This window comes from Chelonoidis abingdonii, chromosome 4, assembly GCF_003597395.2.
Source record: "Chelonoidis abingdonii isolate Lonesome George chromosome 4, CheloAbing_2.0, whole genome shotgun sequence".
Lineage (NCBI taxonomy): Eukaryota > Metazoa > Chordata > Testudines > Testudinidae > Chelonoidis > Chelonoidis abingdonii.
The window spans coordinates 126279082-126294907 of NC_133772.1; the positions used below are offsets into that span (position 1 = coordinate 126279082).

The following is a 15826-nucleotide window of genomic DNA, read 5'->3' on the forward strand; positions in this document are numbered from 1 at the left end:
AGCCCTGGTGCTAGTGCACCATTAGCCCAACATGAACTCAGCTCAGCAGTCTCTAGATGGACTCCTAATGGAATCAAAATTAGCTCTACTCTTTAACAGTGGAGAGAGGAGGATGTGCAATTGGTGTTCCAGGCCCTCAAAAGGGGCCCATACCATCAGGTACACACACCAGTACCCAATCTCTGTCAATTCACTGGGTTTTGGAACCCATGTCCCTTGTCTAGCAAGTACTACTTAATTGAGGTTGAGTCATTTCTGTCATAAAGCAATCTCGTAGTTCCTTATTTACATAATTAGGGTGACAGCACTTTTTTTCCTCCTGCCCCAATAACAAAGAAATTGATCCCAGAGCTGTCAAAATAACCATCCCAGGCTGCCATGGGCTATGCTAGGTGGGGTGGGTGTGCTAATGCAAATACCTGAAATTCTTTTCCACACTCCCTGAAATTTACCACCAGATGTCAGGGTAGAGCTCATCCTGACTCTGCTTACACTCTAAAGGGATATTGTCAGCATAAAACTACACACTTTGGTGTGAAAACTCTACTCACTATTAGTGCTGCAAGTTAACACCTGAGATCACTATAAGAGAAAGAGATTGGAAACAAAAATTTCTCATTTCCTCCCAGCTTGTTTACTTTGTGCATTTGACAGCACTATGTAAAGAGTCCATTTTAATGAGTCCTCAGAACACTCAGTTAAATCAGATTCAGTTTCTACTGATTTTTTCACATTGCAAAAGCGGAAAGAAAGACATTTTAAAATACAAGAAAATAATTGTAAAGCCATAAAATTCAGCAGAGAGCCTTTAACTCATTTTTTAAATGATCATTTAAGTTTATGGTGTCCCTTAAAGATAACTAATTTTTAGTCCTCACCATGGATATTCTGACTCTATTCTTTAAGTCTTTATCACTTGTGTTGCAAATTCCAAGATGCCTAAATCACCATACCCTCTAGGGCATAATTACAAATGGTGACCCATAAGGGGATTAGAACCGCTAAGAACCTTTGAAGACCAGGATACATTTCTGATGCATTACTCTCACTAATTGTGTGGCTCTTTATTTCCCTCTAGTGGCTAGACCACACACAGAGGCTTGAGTCTGCTACTGCCTTTGAGCTAATGCAACTTCTGTCCTCTCTCTCAAGCGGTATTTTGTTTAATTTCTAAAAAATTATAATAAAACACCCAGCCACTGTTTAGATTACCTTGACAATCTTCCTAAAATTTCCCCAAATAAACAGACCAATCAATTTCTCTAGATCAAATAAAACTCGGCAGCAAGCTGAATAGAAATTAATGTACCCCCATGCAATTCCCACAGCCCCTCCTAAGTCCCCTTGCACAGCCAGTCTCAGTTCCTCCTTTCCCAGTTCATCAGATTTGTCTCCTCCCCATGCCCAATATTCCCCATTTCTGAACTATTCATCTACTCAGTGCCTCCCAACCACCCCAAACTCATCCCAATCTCTTTGCTCAGCCAGGAACAGTTCTCACCACAAACTGGTTCTGCACCAGGCCTTCCCCACCAGTTCCCAGTCCTCCACTCCTAGTCCCTCATCCAGTGTCAGTACTCCCCTCTGGTGTCCAACCCATCCAGTTTCTCTTCCTGGCTCCCAGTCTCAATCTCCTTGCTCAGCCAGTACCATTTTCCCTTTCCCCTTCAACTTGCCTCCAGTCCCAGTCTCTTCCCCACAACAGTCTCCCACCTTGTCCCAGTCTGCTTCCCTTGCCCTTGCAGGACCAACTCTTTTCCCCACTGCATTTGAATCAGGCAGCTTCTTCCTCCATGTTGCAGGAATCCACACAGGGAGGCATTGAGAGCACAAGACAGGCTCCCTGCTCTCAGTTCTGGTGCCTGCCTCTGAGCCCAGCACAGACATTTCAGGGAAAGTCTTCCTCAACCTGTGGCTGGGAGCATGCCCAGTGTAGAAGGAATCTTCTGAGATTTTTAGCTGTTAAACTCTAAGAAGTCTGTATTAAGCATGTACAAACTGCAATTTTTCAAAGGCTCAAACCTTGGCCAAATCTGAGTGAATTTTCTTAGAGACAATAAAAGGCACTTCCTTTGCCAAATTTCAAGCCCATATTCCAAAGCACAAGGGTATTACAGCATCTCAAAGAAAAGGTCACCAGAATTTTTAACGTGAGCAAAACAACATATTTGTCTCTAACCTCATTCTTGGAAATCCTTGGGATATTTTGGCTGAAACTGTCCAAAACAATTCAGCTTGAGGCAGATTGAAAGTTTCCATGCCAGCAGTCCAACTGGTTAAAAAGTTTGGTAAACTGAAAACAGAGTTTTATCATGGAGTGTTGGGCAACCTTAATAGTAGGCAGCACTACTCACACCACCTATAACATCAATATCATTTTGACAAATTCTAATTAGAGGCTCATTTGAAAACTATTCTCTAGTCTCCTGTCTTCCCTTAACACCTCAATAAATATATTACACATTCTGGTAAAGAGGTTACAAGTTTATATTTAATAGAAAAAACAGACACCTGACAAGTCTTTTTACAGTAGCGTCACCAACAATATTATTGTTAGACCATCAGCAGATTGCGTGTACTCCTTCACAGCTAAACTTTTTAAAGGGGGCCCCGATTCACTATGAGAACTATAGATTTGTAGGCAAAAGCAAGTGATGCAGATCGGGTAAATTTAAGTTTTAACAAGACATCTTTTTTCTTGCCACCATATAAAACAAAAAAGCTCCCATCATTGTAGTACAAAGTGGCTCTGATACCTGTATGAACAACCTGAGCAGTTCATACAATCAATGGATAGGTTTATATTACCAGACAATAATCTAAAGACAGAATATAAATGACTTTATTGAAAAAAATACTGCAATTGTAAAAGATGTTTGAAAGGCTAAAAATGTTTAAATTAGGGTAAAATTATGTATCAAAAATTGAAGTCAGGAAATTCAAAGAAAGGCCTCTACAAATATCCCTAACTCCATCACCCCCCCATACCCTGCTACGGCACGTGCCACTCACATGACAACTTCACATCTATGCTAAGTATTACAAATAAATAGGAATGATATAAAAATGAAAAAGCATCACTCTATTCATGTTTATACCTCTATGGGCAGTAGGTAAGATAATCTTTGAAATATGCAAGGTAACATGGCCTTCTATGTTCAATAAAATGAGCTGACCTGTGGCAAGTTTTGGTAAGGCAGATACATATTTTGTTACGTGTATGGGAAGTCTGAAACTATACAGGGGGGAGAAGATCTCTACTTTCTTAATCTTCATACAGAAAGGAAGGTAGGGTAATTTAAATTTGTAGCAGTTCAGCTGACTTGATGTTGTGGCTCTCAGTGAATCAAGTAGATAGCAGATATTTAGCCTCGGTAGAGCAGTGACTAGAGTGAAAAAATGGGATAGGAAAGTGCTAAGTCATTGGTCTTGGTAAGAGACAAGATTTTGGTGCAAGTGGCTAACAAGATTAATCAAGAGCATGTAAGGAATAGGTAGCTCTTACACTAGTATGGATTGCTACTGAAGGGATGGGATGTAAAGAGACTCATACTAGGAGCACAGAAAGAGGTATAGAGCATCTGTCTTAAGGAGAAATGTCTTGATTAGTTATCTGTCGGTGCTGGCTGCTACCTTTCTCCTGCTAGTTTCAAATATGTTCAGTAAAACGATTCTTTTACTTTTCTCACATCCCTTCTTCTGGGGAGGAGTTAAGAGTTCAAGGAAGGGGATGAGGCTCTATAGAGCTTTAGTCTAGGTGGATGGGGTGGTGGTGAGACTGTAGCTTTGGCACTTATCATCCAACATATAACTGGAGAAATGCAAGGAATCATCACTGATGGGGAAGTACAGCCCAGTTTGCTAAAGTCATGGGCTGACTTGTCTTACCAGGTGTCTCCAGAGAGGATTAAGCTGACATGTGGGGAAGCAGAGCTTCCCAACAAGCTCTCCAGACTCCGATCCCCTACCCACTGGAATGCAAGGGTCTGTGGGCTGCCAGCAATCATAGCACAAGTCTTCTTGTTCACTGCTTTCCTGCTCCATGATGGAGGAGAAAATGGAACAGAGAGAGGCTATGCAGCTGGTCTCATTCAGGGAGCAAAGTTCTGCAGATCTGGTATTCAGAGGAAAGAAAGATCTGTCTCTCCCCTCTCCTTCCTTAAAAGCTAAGATTACACTTTTATATCACTGTTTGTGCCACTAGAGGAAGAGAATCTGGCTCTAGGGCAGAGGCATGGGCAGGCCTCAAGGCCTTACAAAAGAAATCAGGCTGAGCCTGTACCATCTCAGACTGGGAGAGCTCAAAATCCAGAAAAAGCCATTTCCTGTTAGAGGAGCTCAATGAGAAATCCCATATACAGTAGTAGTTGAAGGGACGGGCTCTAACTCTAGCTTCTAATATAAAACTAATCATCATCTTTACTACACAGAGACTCGTCGCTCTCTAGATTATCCAGCTACATGGTATAAAAGTTAATACCTACTGGTCTCGTAATAGTCAAGAGCTGGAGACTTTTCTATTTAGCATAGAGCACAGACACCAACCTGGCCCTCAATAGGTTTGCGTCTGCTGATAACCAGACTCAAAAATTTCATCCAACTTCTTCTGCAGAGACCACACAAGCACTCAAAATGTCCTGGTCACTCCTTACACAGGAGGCCTCTATGCTTTATAAAGCAGACCAATTACTGATATGCAGCATATTATAACTTAACACCATTTAGAGTCAGACAATCTATGGGTGGTCCAGTTACTCTGATGTTTCTTGTTCTTCAAAACCAAACATTCAGAAGCCCCATAACCATACCTTCTGTTTGCTGGTTTGGGAACTCATTGTTTTCTTTGGTAACTAGCATGCTGCAATTCTTCTCTATGCCTCTACTGAACTCCTCCCCAAAAGAAAACACCCCATTATTTATTTATTTTAGTAGGCCAGGTGTAGAAAGGCATCTTGTTAAGAATGAATGCAAAAAAACCTGTAAAAACCCTTTTAGTGCTCAAGAAAATATAAAAACAGGATTAGACAAAGAATTATAACATTTGATATTTAGATTATTTTGCACTATTGTTCTTATTAGCATCTAGTTTAGAGTGATCATTTATACTGTAGCAACACCTAGTAGCTTTAGCCAAATCATATTGTTATTGCGCTAGCACTATGTTTCTCAAAAACCTGTATAGGTCATTCTTATTTACAGTTCAGGGAACATAAGAGAAAACAGATAAAGAGAAATAATTACACTGTTGGGTTCTAGATGCCACTCAAGCCACTTTAACTTCTGGTATTGGAGTAACAAGCGGATCAAAATGAAGTTTAAATGAGCTTCCTAATCTCACTTGCATTTTGGGATACTAGAATAGATGCTAGCCTTTAATTATTAGTGACAGTTGTGTGATGAGCTGCAGACAGCATTTGTATTTTTTCAATAAAAAAAGGAAACAGGCGAGTGACTACAGTTATGTCTTAGCATATTTCCCAAGTGTTTGCTAATAGTCCTTTTATTTATCCACAGATGTATAGCTAGTTTTGTACCCCATGAAGCCAAGAGTTACACAAGGGTCAGTTGTGTGGTACTGAATAACGTTGTATTATGTAGCAAGAGCATTGTTAACAGCACAAGAACTATAGAGTTTAAGGAGTTCACTGGAAGTGTGCTACAAATCAATTTAGCAACTAGGTGCCCATTATAATAAGCAATCCAATTCAAATTACAAGAACAAATTAGAGGGATTGTTAAGCTCTGCAACTTCACTTAAGTGTTACTTATTTTTATCATATATTACAGGTCTTCATAATGAGATGAGATTGGTTTCCCCAGTAGAAACATCTGCAACATTAGGGGTGCATAAGATGTCCTTAAAATTCCCACTGAAGCCACATTCAGATTTCTTCAGAGCAGGTGATCTGAATCACTAACCTGGCAAATAAATAGAAAGATTTATTAATGAGTTTGAATTTTAGAAGATTACAGCTGAATAAAAATTACAACTAACAGCAATGATTAGTTATGGTGAAATGGTTAACAGACTTAATAGCAAGGATCTCTTATTAATTGGCATCTATTTTATGGGATGGACACGTGCAAAGGATAATACAGTTTACAACTAGCAATAATCACACCTCAGATTAACTTCATTGGTTATGATACTGCCAGACAAAGGATTTTGTTTGGTTTCAAATTTATTCACTGTTGTTCCTGCACATAAATCCAAGTATACATTTGGAAAGAACAGGAACCAACTGAAAATTTATAGCAGTTTTTAGTGTTCAGCAAAAATTGGTATTTGCTAAACAATATCAGACTGCAAAGTTACTCTTACTGTTGGTAGATGGATAATGACATGGAATAAGTCATTATCTCCGTGGCAACAGAATTAGAACTGTCAGAGGAATATTGCACATGGTTCTGCTATTACTCTTACAGGCATGCCTCGGCTTCCTCAGACAGATGCTCTCTCTGCAAGCCTGGTAAGCCCCAAGTACAAACAACCAAGGGCGGCTCCAAGACCACAGACATATCATACGAAACTCAGAAAATCCTGGGCAAAGTTTTTAAGAGTGACAAACACGTGAAGCCAATGGTGAATAGAATCTAGGCACCCAAGTGCCCATGTCATTTGCAAAAGCAGGGACTTAAACACCTCAATCACTTCAGTGACTTTAAAATTTTACTCTAAGGTACAGCCAGGGCTTTGGAGCTGTGCTCCACTTCAGCTCCAAGCAGAAACCTGCTGCTCCACTGCTCTCAGAGCTGTTCCATGCTCCAGCACTGGGCTCCGCTTCAAAGCCCTGGATTCAGCTTTTAACTGGTACTAGAGAAAGAGGAACCCTGGAGGGTGACCAGACAGCAAGTGTGAAAAATGGAGATGGAGGGGGGGAATAGGTGCCTATACAAGCAAAAGCCCCAAAAATCAGGATTGTCCTTATAAAATCGGGACACTGATCACCCCTAGCACCGTGGGCCTCTTCACCAGGCACCAGCCAGGTTCTCACCCCTCCCCCCACCCAGCCCTGAACAAGCCCTGCTCACCGCTAACCCGCTAGATCTTGACAGCGACCGGCGAGGGCTCGTTAAAAGCGCTTCCCGCCCTGCTTTGCCCCTTCACACACCACAGCGGCGGACGGGGATTAGTCTCAGCGAGGCCGGCCCCGTTGGCGGGTCTCTAGGGCGCAAGGGAAGGCGTGATGTTACCGAGCCTGATGGGACACCCGGCCCTCGTGGCGGCCAGACACGCCTGAGAGACAGTGACCAACCCGCTTTCCCATTAGGGCTCGGCCGTCATGCGCGGCGCGGCCCGCCCAGACCTGACCTGCTCGCTAGAGCCTCAGGCACCCGAGCGCCCCGCGGGGCGCACCGACCCCAGACTGGGCGCGGCACCACCCAGCGAGGCCTGCTGTGCCCCGGGGAGGCTCTAAGCCCAGGGAAGCAGCTCGGGGATCGCAGTCCCGCGCTAAGAGCCGGGGAGGGGGGAACCCCCACGGGCGCCGAGCCCCCAGATACCTCAACGACCTCCACACCCCCCAATCCATCCCTGTCGGCCGAGGGCGCCATAGCGCCGCCGGCTGGAACCACGCCCCCACCCCCGCCGCAGCCACCGCGAGCCGCACCACGCTGTACCTCTAAGGCGCCCCGCAACGCCGGCCTCGCCACAACGCTCACCACACCGGAAGCGGAAGCAATCAAAAATTCCCCACGCTCCCGCCTCCTCTCTGTATCGGGATCCTGACTAGCCTCACCCTATGTGAGTAGTACAGCCAATAGCAACGCAGAAGGGGCTGGATTAATAATTTAGTAGGCGGGCATATGCGGATTTGAGGCGCATTATTGGTTGTTCTTGTCGATTGACAATTTTTTATATCCACTCAAGGCCTGCCATATGGTCCCAGGCTCTGCCAATAGGAAAGAAGCGCCTTAAACTGGCGGACGGGCCAGAAAAAGTCTCTGATGCACGCTATTGGCAACGGATGTGGATTGACAGATAAATCTGCCTCTCTGTGAGTGAGGCTATCCGTGACGTTTTGCCGCTTCTACCAATGGGGAGGAGGAACGGACTGGAGGTGGATCGGAGTGCCTGTGGCTTTCGGTGTAAGAAGCTGTCGCTAGGCAAGGCAGCGATGAGCGGTTCTTTGTGCTGGCTGCGCGCGGCCTCGCTGCTGCGAGGGGCCCCGCTGCGATGGGGCGCGCGGCCCCTCAGCCAGGCCGCGGCCGGGGACGGCTCGTCCCCTGGCGGCGGTGAGGGTGGCCGAGGGTCGCGGGAGTCGGTAGAGCGGCTGGTGCGGGCGCACCCTGTGGTCGTGTTCATGAAGGGCAACCCGGGCCAGCCGCTGTGCGGCTTCAGCAACGCCGTGGTGCAGATCCTGCGCCTGCACGGGGTGCAGGACTTCCAGGCTTACGACGTGCTGCAGGACCCCGACCTCCGGCAAGGTTAGCGCCCCGGGGAAGGCAGACACCCCCCACCCTCTGGCACGCTGGAGGGGAACCTATGGGGGGCGGTGGAGGGAAGGCAGAAACTTTCCAGGTACACATCCTAAAGGGGACCCACGTGGGGGTAGGCAACGTGCCAAAGGCAGCAGGGGAGCTGATTTTCAGTGGCACTCACACTGCCTGGGTCCTGGCCACTAGTCTGGGGGGCTCTGCATTTTAATTTAATTTTAAATGAAGCTGCTAAAACATTTTAAATATCTTATTTGCTTTACATACAACAGTAGTTTAGTTATATATTATAGACTTAGGGAAAGAGACCTTCTAAAGAGGTTCAAATGTATGACTGGCACGCAAAACCTTAAAGGAGAGTGAATAAATGAAGACTCAGCACACCACTTTTGAAAGGTTGCTGACCTCTGCAGGGTTTGCTTTTCTCCAGGGCTGCTGAGCACCAGCAGCTCTCACTGACTTTAATGGTGCTGTAGATGCTCAGCAGTTATGACAAAACAGGCCTGAAGTGCTTGCTGTGAGAGAGAAAGTCTCAAGGGGATGTTATTACGTCTGTGTGAGCTGGCATCTCTCCTTGTCACTCCGCAGTGCCCTGAGTTGAAGCCCGTCTGGGGAGTAGCTCAGCTTGTCTGTTGTAGAGGAAGGGTGATCTTGGGACTGGGCATACAGAAACCTGGGTTTTGTTCGTGACTGCTGTAGATGCGTGGTTTTGTGCTGCAGTTGTCAATAGGGCCTAAGGAAGTTAAGTAACCAGATTCCATTGACTTTCAAAATCCTTTGAAAATTTATCTTTGTGGCACATCTGTAAGACAGAAGTAAAATTTATCTGCGTACTTCGCTTGGGCAATGTAATCTTAATGTTTTAATCTCTTAACATAAGAATGGCCTTACCGGGTCAGACCAAAGGTCCAGCTAGCCCAGTATCTGTCTACCGACAGTGGCCAATGCCAGGTGCCCCAGAGGGAGTGAACCTAACAGGCAATGATCTAACGGCAAAGAATCAAGTGATCTCTCTCCGGCCATGCCTCTCCATCCTCCGACAAACACGAGGCTAGGACAGCATTCTTACCTCATCTTGGCTAATACCATTTATGGACTTAACCAGCAATCATGAATTTATCCAGTTCTCTTTTAAATGCTGTTATAGTCCTAGCCTTCACAACCTCCTCGGGTAAGGAGTTCCACAAGTTGACTGTGCACTGCGTGAAGAAGAACTTCCTTTTATTTGTTTTAAACCTGCTGTCTATTAATTTCATTTGGTGACCCCTAGTTCTTCAGTTGGAATGTGCACAAAGCAGTATAGATATTAACTCAGCTGTACACTGTATTGCCTGAAAGCATCATCCTGGCATAACTTCATCCTACAGTGAAATTTTGTAGTCTCTGAAAGTTTTCCCAGAACCCATTAACACCTTGGTTCACCGTGTTTCAAATTGGGATGATCCCTGAGAGTCACATGTTCACAGGTTAAAAGATGAGGCCCACAGAGATGACAAGCTGTGGCATGATTCTTTATCTTGGTCTGAGCAGCCAACCTATGTGGCTTGTTTTCTTTGCAGATTGCATCATTTTTCTTTTTTGAAAGAAAGATTCTCAATTCACCTAGTCCTGTGCTCACTGTTACAGATAAATGGTGCCAGTACCATATATTAAGGAAAAATTGAGGCTATAAACAAATTCTGCCATGTTTTACACACACTTGTTTATTATGGACTTTTAAAAATAACTAGAATACCTAAAACATAGTATATGCCACTAACAATGGAATACAAGAATATTTTGTCTATTGACTCAAAGCTATAAAATTCCTGAATAAGCTTCAGTAGGAAAATAATTTGTCAAAATCATCACCTTCGGCTTGCTAAACAATGCTTATTATATGCTTGACTGGCGCAACAGAAAGCTGTGAAGGAATATGTTGGCTCATACGAGATAAGCAAGGCTCATTATCTTCATCCCACTGAATCCAGATCTTAATTTGAGTTACATTACACTATGTGCTCTGTTCTGTTTATGCAAATTATTTGCCATCCTCCAGACTCTTACAAACTTCCAGTGTAGTCTCTAGGTTTGGTGAAATTTGGGTCAGAGGTGGCACAGTTCAGGTTATGACTGAATGACATCTCCTTTTGGTTATAAACTCTCTACATCTTGTCAGTTGCTTTGCAGCTCTTCTGATCTTAAACAGCCATTGACACTTCATCACAATAGTTGCCTCAGGAATTTTGTGAGGTTATCAGGAAAATTATTAATGGAATGTAAAATGGCCCACAGTATGATCTGTCTTAAGGTGTGATGGACACTGAAAAAGTTTGAGAACTCCTAGCACAGTACATCAGCATTGACTGCTCAGGACTTTTCCTTCTTTTGGTAAAATATAAAATATGCCTTCTCAGGCCCCAATAACATGCACAAGAAATATTCAGGAAACACTCTGCCATCCCGAGCAACCTAGGAGCTAGCTTATGTGAAAGTATTTGTGCCTGTTTTACTGGATCTCCATTTCTAGAAGGTTGCTAGTCTGATCACATGAAACTTCTTTCTGCTTGCTTCCCTTTTGGACATGCCTAGCTTAGTGTTAAGGTTTCATAGGGTCACTTGAGTATAGTGATTGTGAAGTGGAATATTTTTGCCTTGAAAGCAGACTTGGAGGTGTAGGGAATTAGTAATGCTTACTATGAACACTTTACAGCAAGTTTGTTTTTGGCAGGATAGGAATTTAGTACTTTATATTTAGATCTATCAAGTGGATGATTTCTTTCTCTGCACCCTCATTTTCCCCTTTCCTTCTTGCATTTGGGCCTCTGCTGTCTTCTTTTCATTTAGCTTTTAGTTATATCTGGTCTTCATTTTTTTTTTTTTTTCAAATTGCTTTTCAGTTTCTTGACTTAACTGTAGTGAGATGTCATGGTTAAAGTAAAAAATTAATACCAAAAGGTCTTCTACATTATATTCAAGCTATCTTATTTTAGTTATTGGTAAATTTGAGATTTTAGGATCGTGCTTTCTGGAAGTCTTTATTAAACTTTAAAATATAAAAATGTTGTAGCTCTTTCCATCTCTAACAAATCATTTTACTTTAATCTTATGATTTAATAGAATGAATTGGTAAGCAAAAAATAGCATGCAGCTGGGTTTCTTTCATGAACCTTGAACAGGTCAGTAGTTCATTGCGTAATGACCCACAGAGTTTATTTATTTAAGCTCTGGGATTGGATCATAGGTATGCAGCATTGAAAACAATGTTATGACATTTTACTTGTTTTCCCCTTTTGTAATAGGACAAGTTGGTGCACTGTACATCTAGGGGAGAATGTTGATATGTTCTTAATATTACACTTTAGGTCATGTTCAACATTGATTTCTCAGGTAGTAGTCTCATTGTTTTCAGTGGGAGTTTTGCCCAAGGAAGGGAATAAATAGGGAATGCTGAAAGAAAACTGACAGTAGGGAGAAGGAGGGACACCAGACTTTAGGGGATGGAACTGCAAATATGAGAGAGAAAAGAATTATTTTGTTAGACACTTTCATCTGAGTGAAAATAAAACATATCCTAGGTAAAGAGGCTATTAATAGTTAAAATGGTACTTTAAAATGTAAGCATATTAAAATGTTATCCGTAACCAATCTTAAAATGCAGTTTCTAAAGAATTAGTGTTGGTAGAATTAGCTTTCTGTAGCTGCGTTGTTGACTGTGCAAACCATAATCTCTCACGATTGGAACTCAAACACTTATTTTTCAATCTATATTTTAGTATGGAAGTGAGTAAGGAGAATTGGTTAATCTGATTAGAAATCAGAAAACAAAAGCACTTATTGAAGTAGAAATTAGTTTATTATAGCAGCTAAATGAGTAAATGGTTTGGATACGTCATGTTCTTTCAAGGGGAGAAAACAGTCTCAGATTGTTTAGCTTGATACAGTATCATCTGGGAGGCACCTTTAACAGCCATTAGGAATTTTCCATAATGTACACTTTAGATAGCACTGTTCTATTGTCAAAGTCAAATTTGTAGTAATTATAAAACACAAAAAGTCCTATAATTTTTAAAGAACTTTTAAGGCACGGATAAATCATACAGTTTAGGTGAAAAAGTCGTAATTTGACTCCATTGTTTGACTGCAATTTGGAGAACATAGTCTCTTACATACGGATATATCTGCTATTAAGTTGGTACCTTGGTTTATTGTTTCTGTTAAAGAATTATGTTTTAGAAAATACATTTTTACATTTCTGTAAGGTGGGAAAACTTAATCTTTCCATGTTGTATACTACTTGGTCTTAATATTTTTCAGTCAATATTTTGTTACCCTGCACTGTCGGGGGACATCTACTTAGAGCAGTTGTTTTCAAACTGGGGTACATGAGTTCTTGTCAGGAGGTATTCAAGGAAAATCCTGTAATGGCAGACAACGCATTTCATTTAGTAACACTTGGCAATCTAATTATTGGTATATTATGATCGTCTCTCAGATGGGGGGATATGATAGACTACATTATTTGGAAAAGGGTACACAGTCTACAAAGTTTGAAAACCACAGACTTAGAGTATGGTCTGGGATCCTAATTAATGACTGACTAAGGATGAGCATGCAGTGATATGGTTCTTGGTATTTTAAAGTTAAGAAAGTGAACTGTTAGGTTTGCAGCATTTTGGTATGATATTAAAGTTACAAACTGCATGTATAAACTGTTTCAACAGCTGTAATAATTCTTCCTTATATTCCTGAGATCCTTTAACTGTAACTAGCATCAACAAGTAATAATGCTTGGCATAAGGATATTCTGTTATGAAAAATTTTGACTGGTCTTATTTAACCTCTTATGTAAATAAAAGAATTTTTTAGTCTACATGGCTTTTCATAAGGGTTAATTGTAGCAGACTAAGTATTTATTTCTTAACTTGTGATGCTAAGCACATTTTCATAGTGTGTCTTAGGTGCATGTTACATCTCGTGCCCCTCCCATGAATTTCAGCATCTGCCAGTAAAAGATAAAGCACTAAGAAATTCAAGGACTGTTAGAGGACAAGTTGTCTAGGAAATGAATTTGCAGTAGCAAATAGTGGTGTATAAAGGCAGTAAGAATGTACTCCCTACAAGGAGTTTTAATAATCCTACAGAGGATACTGTAATTAAATTCCCCATACAAACATTACTGGACACTGATTTAAAGGCTCCTGTTTCTTTTGTTGGCCAAATAAGTCACTTTAGTACAGTGGTTCATTTTATGGTAAAAATGAGAAAGTAAGCAATTTTTAAGTAATAGCGTGCTGTCACACTTTTGTATTTTTTATGTTTGCTTTTGTGAGCAAGTAGTTTTTAAGTGAAGTGAAACTTGGGGGTCCTCAAGACAAATCAGACTCCTGAAAGGGGTACGGTCATCTGGAAAGGTTGAGAGCCACTGCTTTAGTAATCTTCTCTCATCCCCAGGAAGCAAGCACGATACTTGCACAGCTCCTGTTTAAGAGTCACAGTTGGAACTGAACTCAGGTCTCAAATTTCTGGGAACCCCCCCCCAAAAAAAAGTTTAGTGGAATGTGGTTAATTCTGATGACTCTTCTGCCATAAACAGGACCCACAGCCTCAAAGAGAAGGAACTGAGAGTATTAAAATCTGCACGCTACTGAAGCAATGCCTCTTACTTTTAATGAATTCCAGTATATTTGAAAACAATAGATTTAACCTTTTTTTTAAATTTATTTTCTGGTACAGGAATTAAAAACTACTCCAACTGGCCTACCATCCCTCAAGTATACCTTAACGGTGAATTTGTTGGTGGCTGTGACATACTCCTCCAGATGCATCAGAACGGAGACCTAGTGGAAGAGCTTAAGAAGTTAGGAATCCGCTCTGCACTTTTGGATGCAGAAAAAGACCAAGACAAAAAATAAAACAAGCAAGATATTTCATTTTAAAAGATGGGACTATAATAAACAAAACCTTTGACAATAACTTATTACCAGAAAAGCCTTATGTGTTATCTCAAAGGAGGCATCTTTTTGAACTGACACTAATGTTTGTTTATCAGTAAACAAATGGTAGCTCATGGTACAGGTTATTTGGTATTTTGGTTTAAGGATATTCTGTTGTGAAAATTTGATTATAACCATTGCACTGTAATTCAATGTCTGTGGAAATGAAGTAAACAAGCAGCCTACTTCTACTTGTGTCAATTCTTCTTGCCTGAGGCAGGAGTAAAAGAAAGATTGTAGAATATTATTTTTATGGCTCATCTGTATATATCACTTGGCTAATGCTTTGATATATAAACCTATGTAGACAGTGTTTGTATCTTTTTTGGTTCTCTTGAAAACACTATCAAATAACTGCTGTCATTCTGTATGAACACTTGAAGATAGGACTTCTTGGGAACCTGTAAACTTGTGTATTGGTTACCTGCAAATCTGTTTCTAACAAACTGGAGAAAAACAGTCACATGAGTGAGCTATGAAATACACCTTTATTCCTACAGCTATAAATAAATACATTAGTCAAAACAAATGATACGTTGGTCATTATTGCTTTTTTTCCCAGACTGTAGGTTGTAACTACTGATGGCTTTTGGGAGACTACTGGGAGTTGTGATTAAAAGGTTTTAAAATAATTAATTTATATTGTACCTCTGCCAAAAATGGCCTTGGTTTTTACAGTTTGTGAAATTTTAAGTCTCTGTTATCAGTGGTCAGATGTGGAAGTTCTATAATTCTTCCTTATAGAGAGCGGAATAACTTGAAAACCCTGAATATAATCTTATACTGCTTGTGAGCAGCTACATTCTTTAGCTTTATGCTGACAAATATTCATTCCTATTTGACTGCTGTGCCACAAAGAGTGTTGTCTTCAAATATGAAGTAAACAAATGAACTGTTTCTTCTAGGTACCAGTAAAGAGCAAGGGAGGGGATCTACTGGGCAGATGGCAGAATTGTTTGCTGGATTGTCTGTTTTCTTTAAAGTGTCAAACACCGGTGTTTCTACAAATAAAAAAGGTCATACAGTATATCTGAAAAAAAAATAGCAAATTAAAGTTAGTAGTCCCTCAAGAACTACTGCTCTTTAGTTTTATGGGTAAAAGCAGCATTTACCCATAGATTGAGCAAATGATCTGAAAAATAATTATCCTGTGATTGTATGATTGTCTACATTATTTTGATATATCATAAAGTTTCTAATGAATTTGATTATTTTTGTTTTGAATATTATTATTGAGCATTCTTTCACTGTGTGACAGAAAATGTGTTTTGTTTGTTTGTTTGTTTGAATTAAGAAAATTCTGAAGGGTGGGGAGAATTCAGGGCCATAATTTTGCAAATTAGGAATGAGCAAAATGGGAGGTCTGGAGTATAAGAGTCCATTTCAAATCTTCTGTCTAGGTGCTTCTTTGACAA

The 15826-nt window shown here is 41.1% G+C and overlaps 1 protein-coding gene, 1 long non-coding RNA gene and 2 other non-coding genes across 5 annotated transcripts; 1 reads left to right on the top strand and 3 right to left on the bottom strand.

Annotated features, from left to right (window-relative positions):
• Positions 1–5055: 5055 nt before the first annotated feature.
• Positions 5056–7684, bottom strand: LOC116819945 (uncharacterized). Of its 2 annotated transcripts, none has more exons than XR_004372515.2 (2): positions 7621–7684; positions 5056–5919 (listed from the first exon to the last, which is right to left on the bottom strand). It is a non-coding gene; the product is annotated as an uncharacterized LOC116819945 (long non-coding RNA). The 2 variants fall into 2 exon arrangements; XR_012655834.1 differs by lacking the exon at positions 7621–7684 and adding an exon at positions 6675–6998.
• On the bottom strand, positions 6030–6165 carry LOC116819950 (U4 spliceosomal RNA). Its single transcript, XR_012655883.1, has one exon. It is a non-coding gene; the product is annotated as a U4 spliceosomal RNA (small nuclear RNA).
• LOC116819951 (small Cajal body-specific RNA 13) lies at positions 6249–6518 on the bottom strand. The gene has a single exon (XR_004372517.1).
• A 337-nt stretch (positions 7685–8021) lies between the features above and the next one.
• GLRX5 (glutaredoxin 5) lies at positions 8022–15619 on the top strand. The gene is made up of 2 exons (XM_032772062.2): positions 8022–8427; positions 14152–15619. The coding sequence occupies exons 1-2, from the start codon at positions 8037–8039 to the stop codon at positions 14328–14330; spliced, it is 570 nt and encodes a 189-aa protein (XP_032627953.1). The 5' UTR covers positions 8022–8036; the 3' UTR covers positions 14331–15619.
• The last annotated feature ends 207 nt before the right edge of the window (positions 15620–15826 follow it).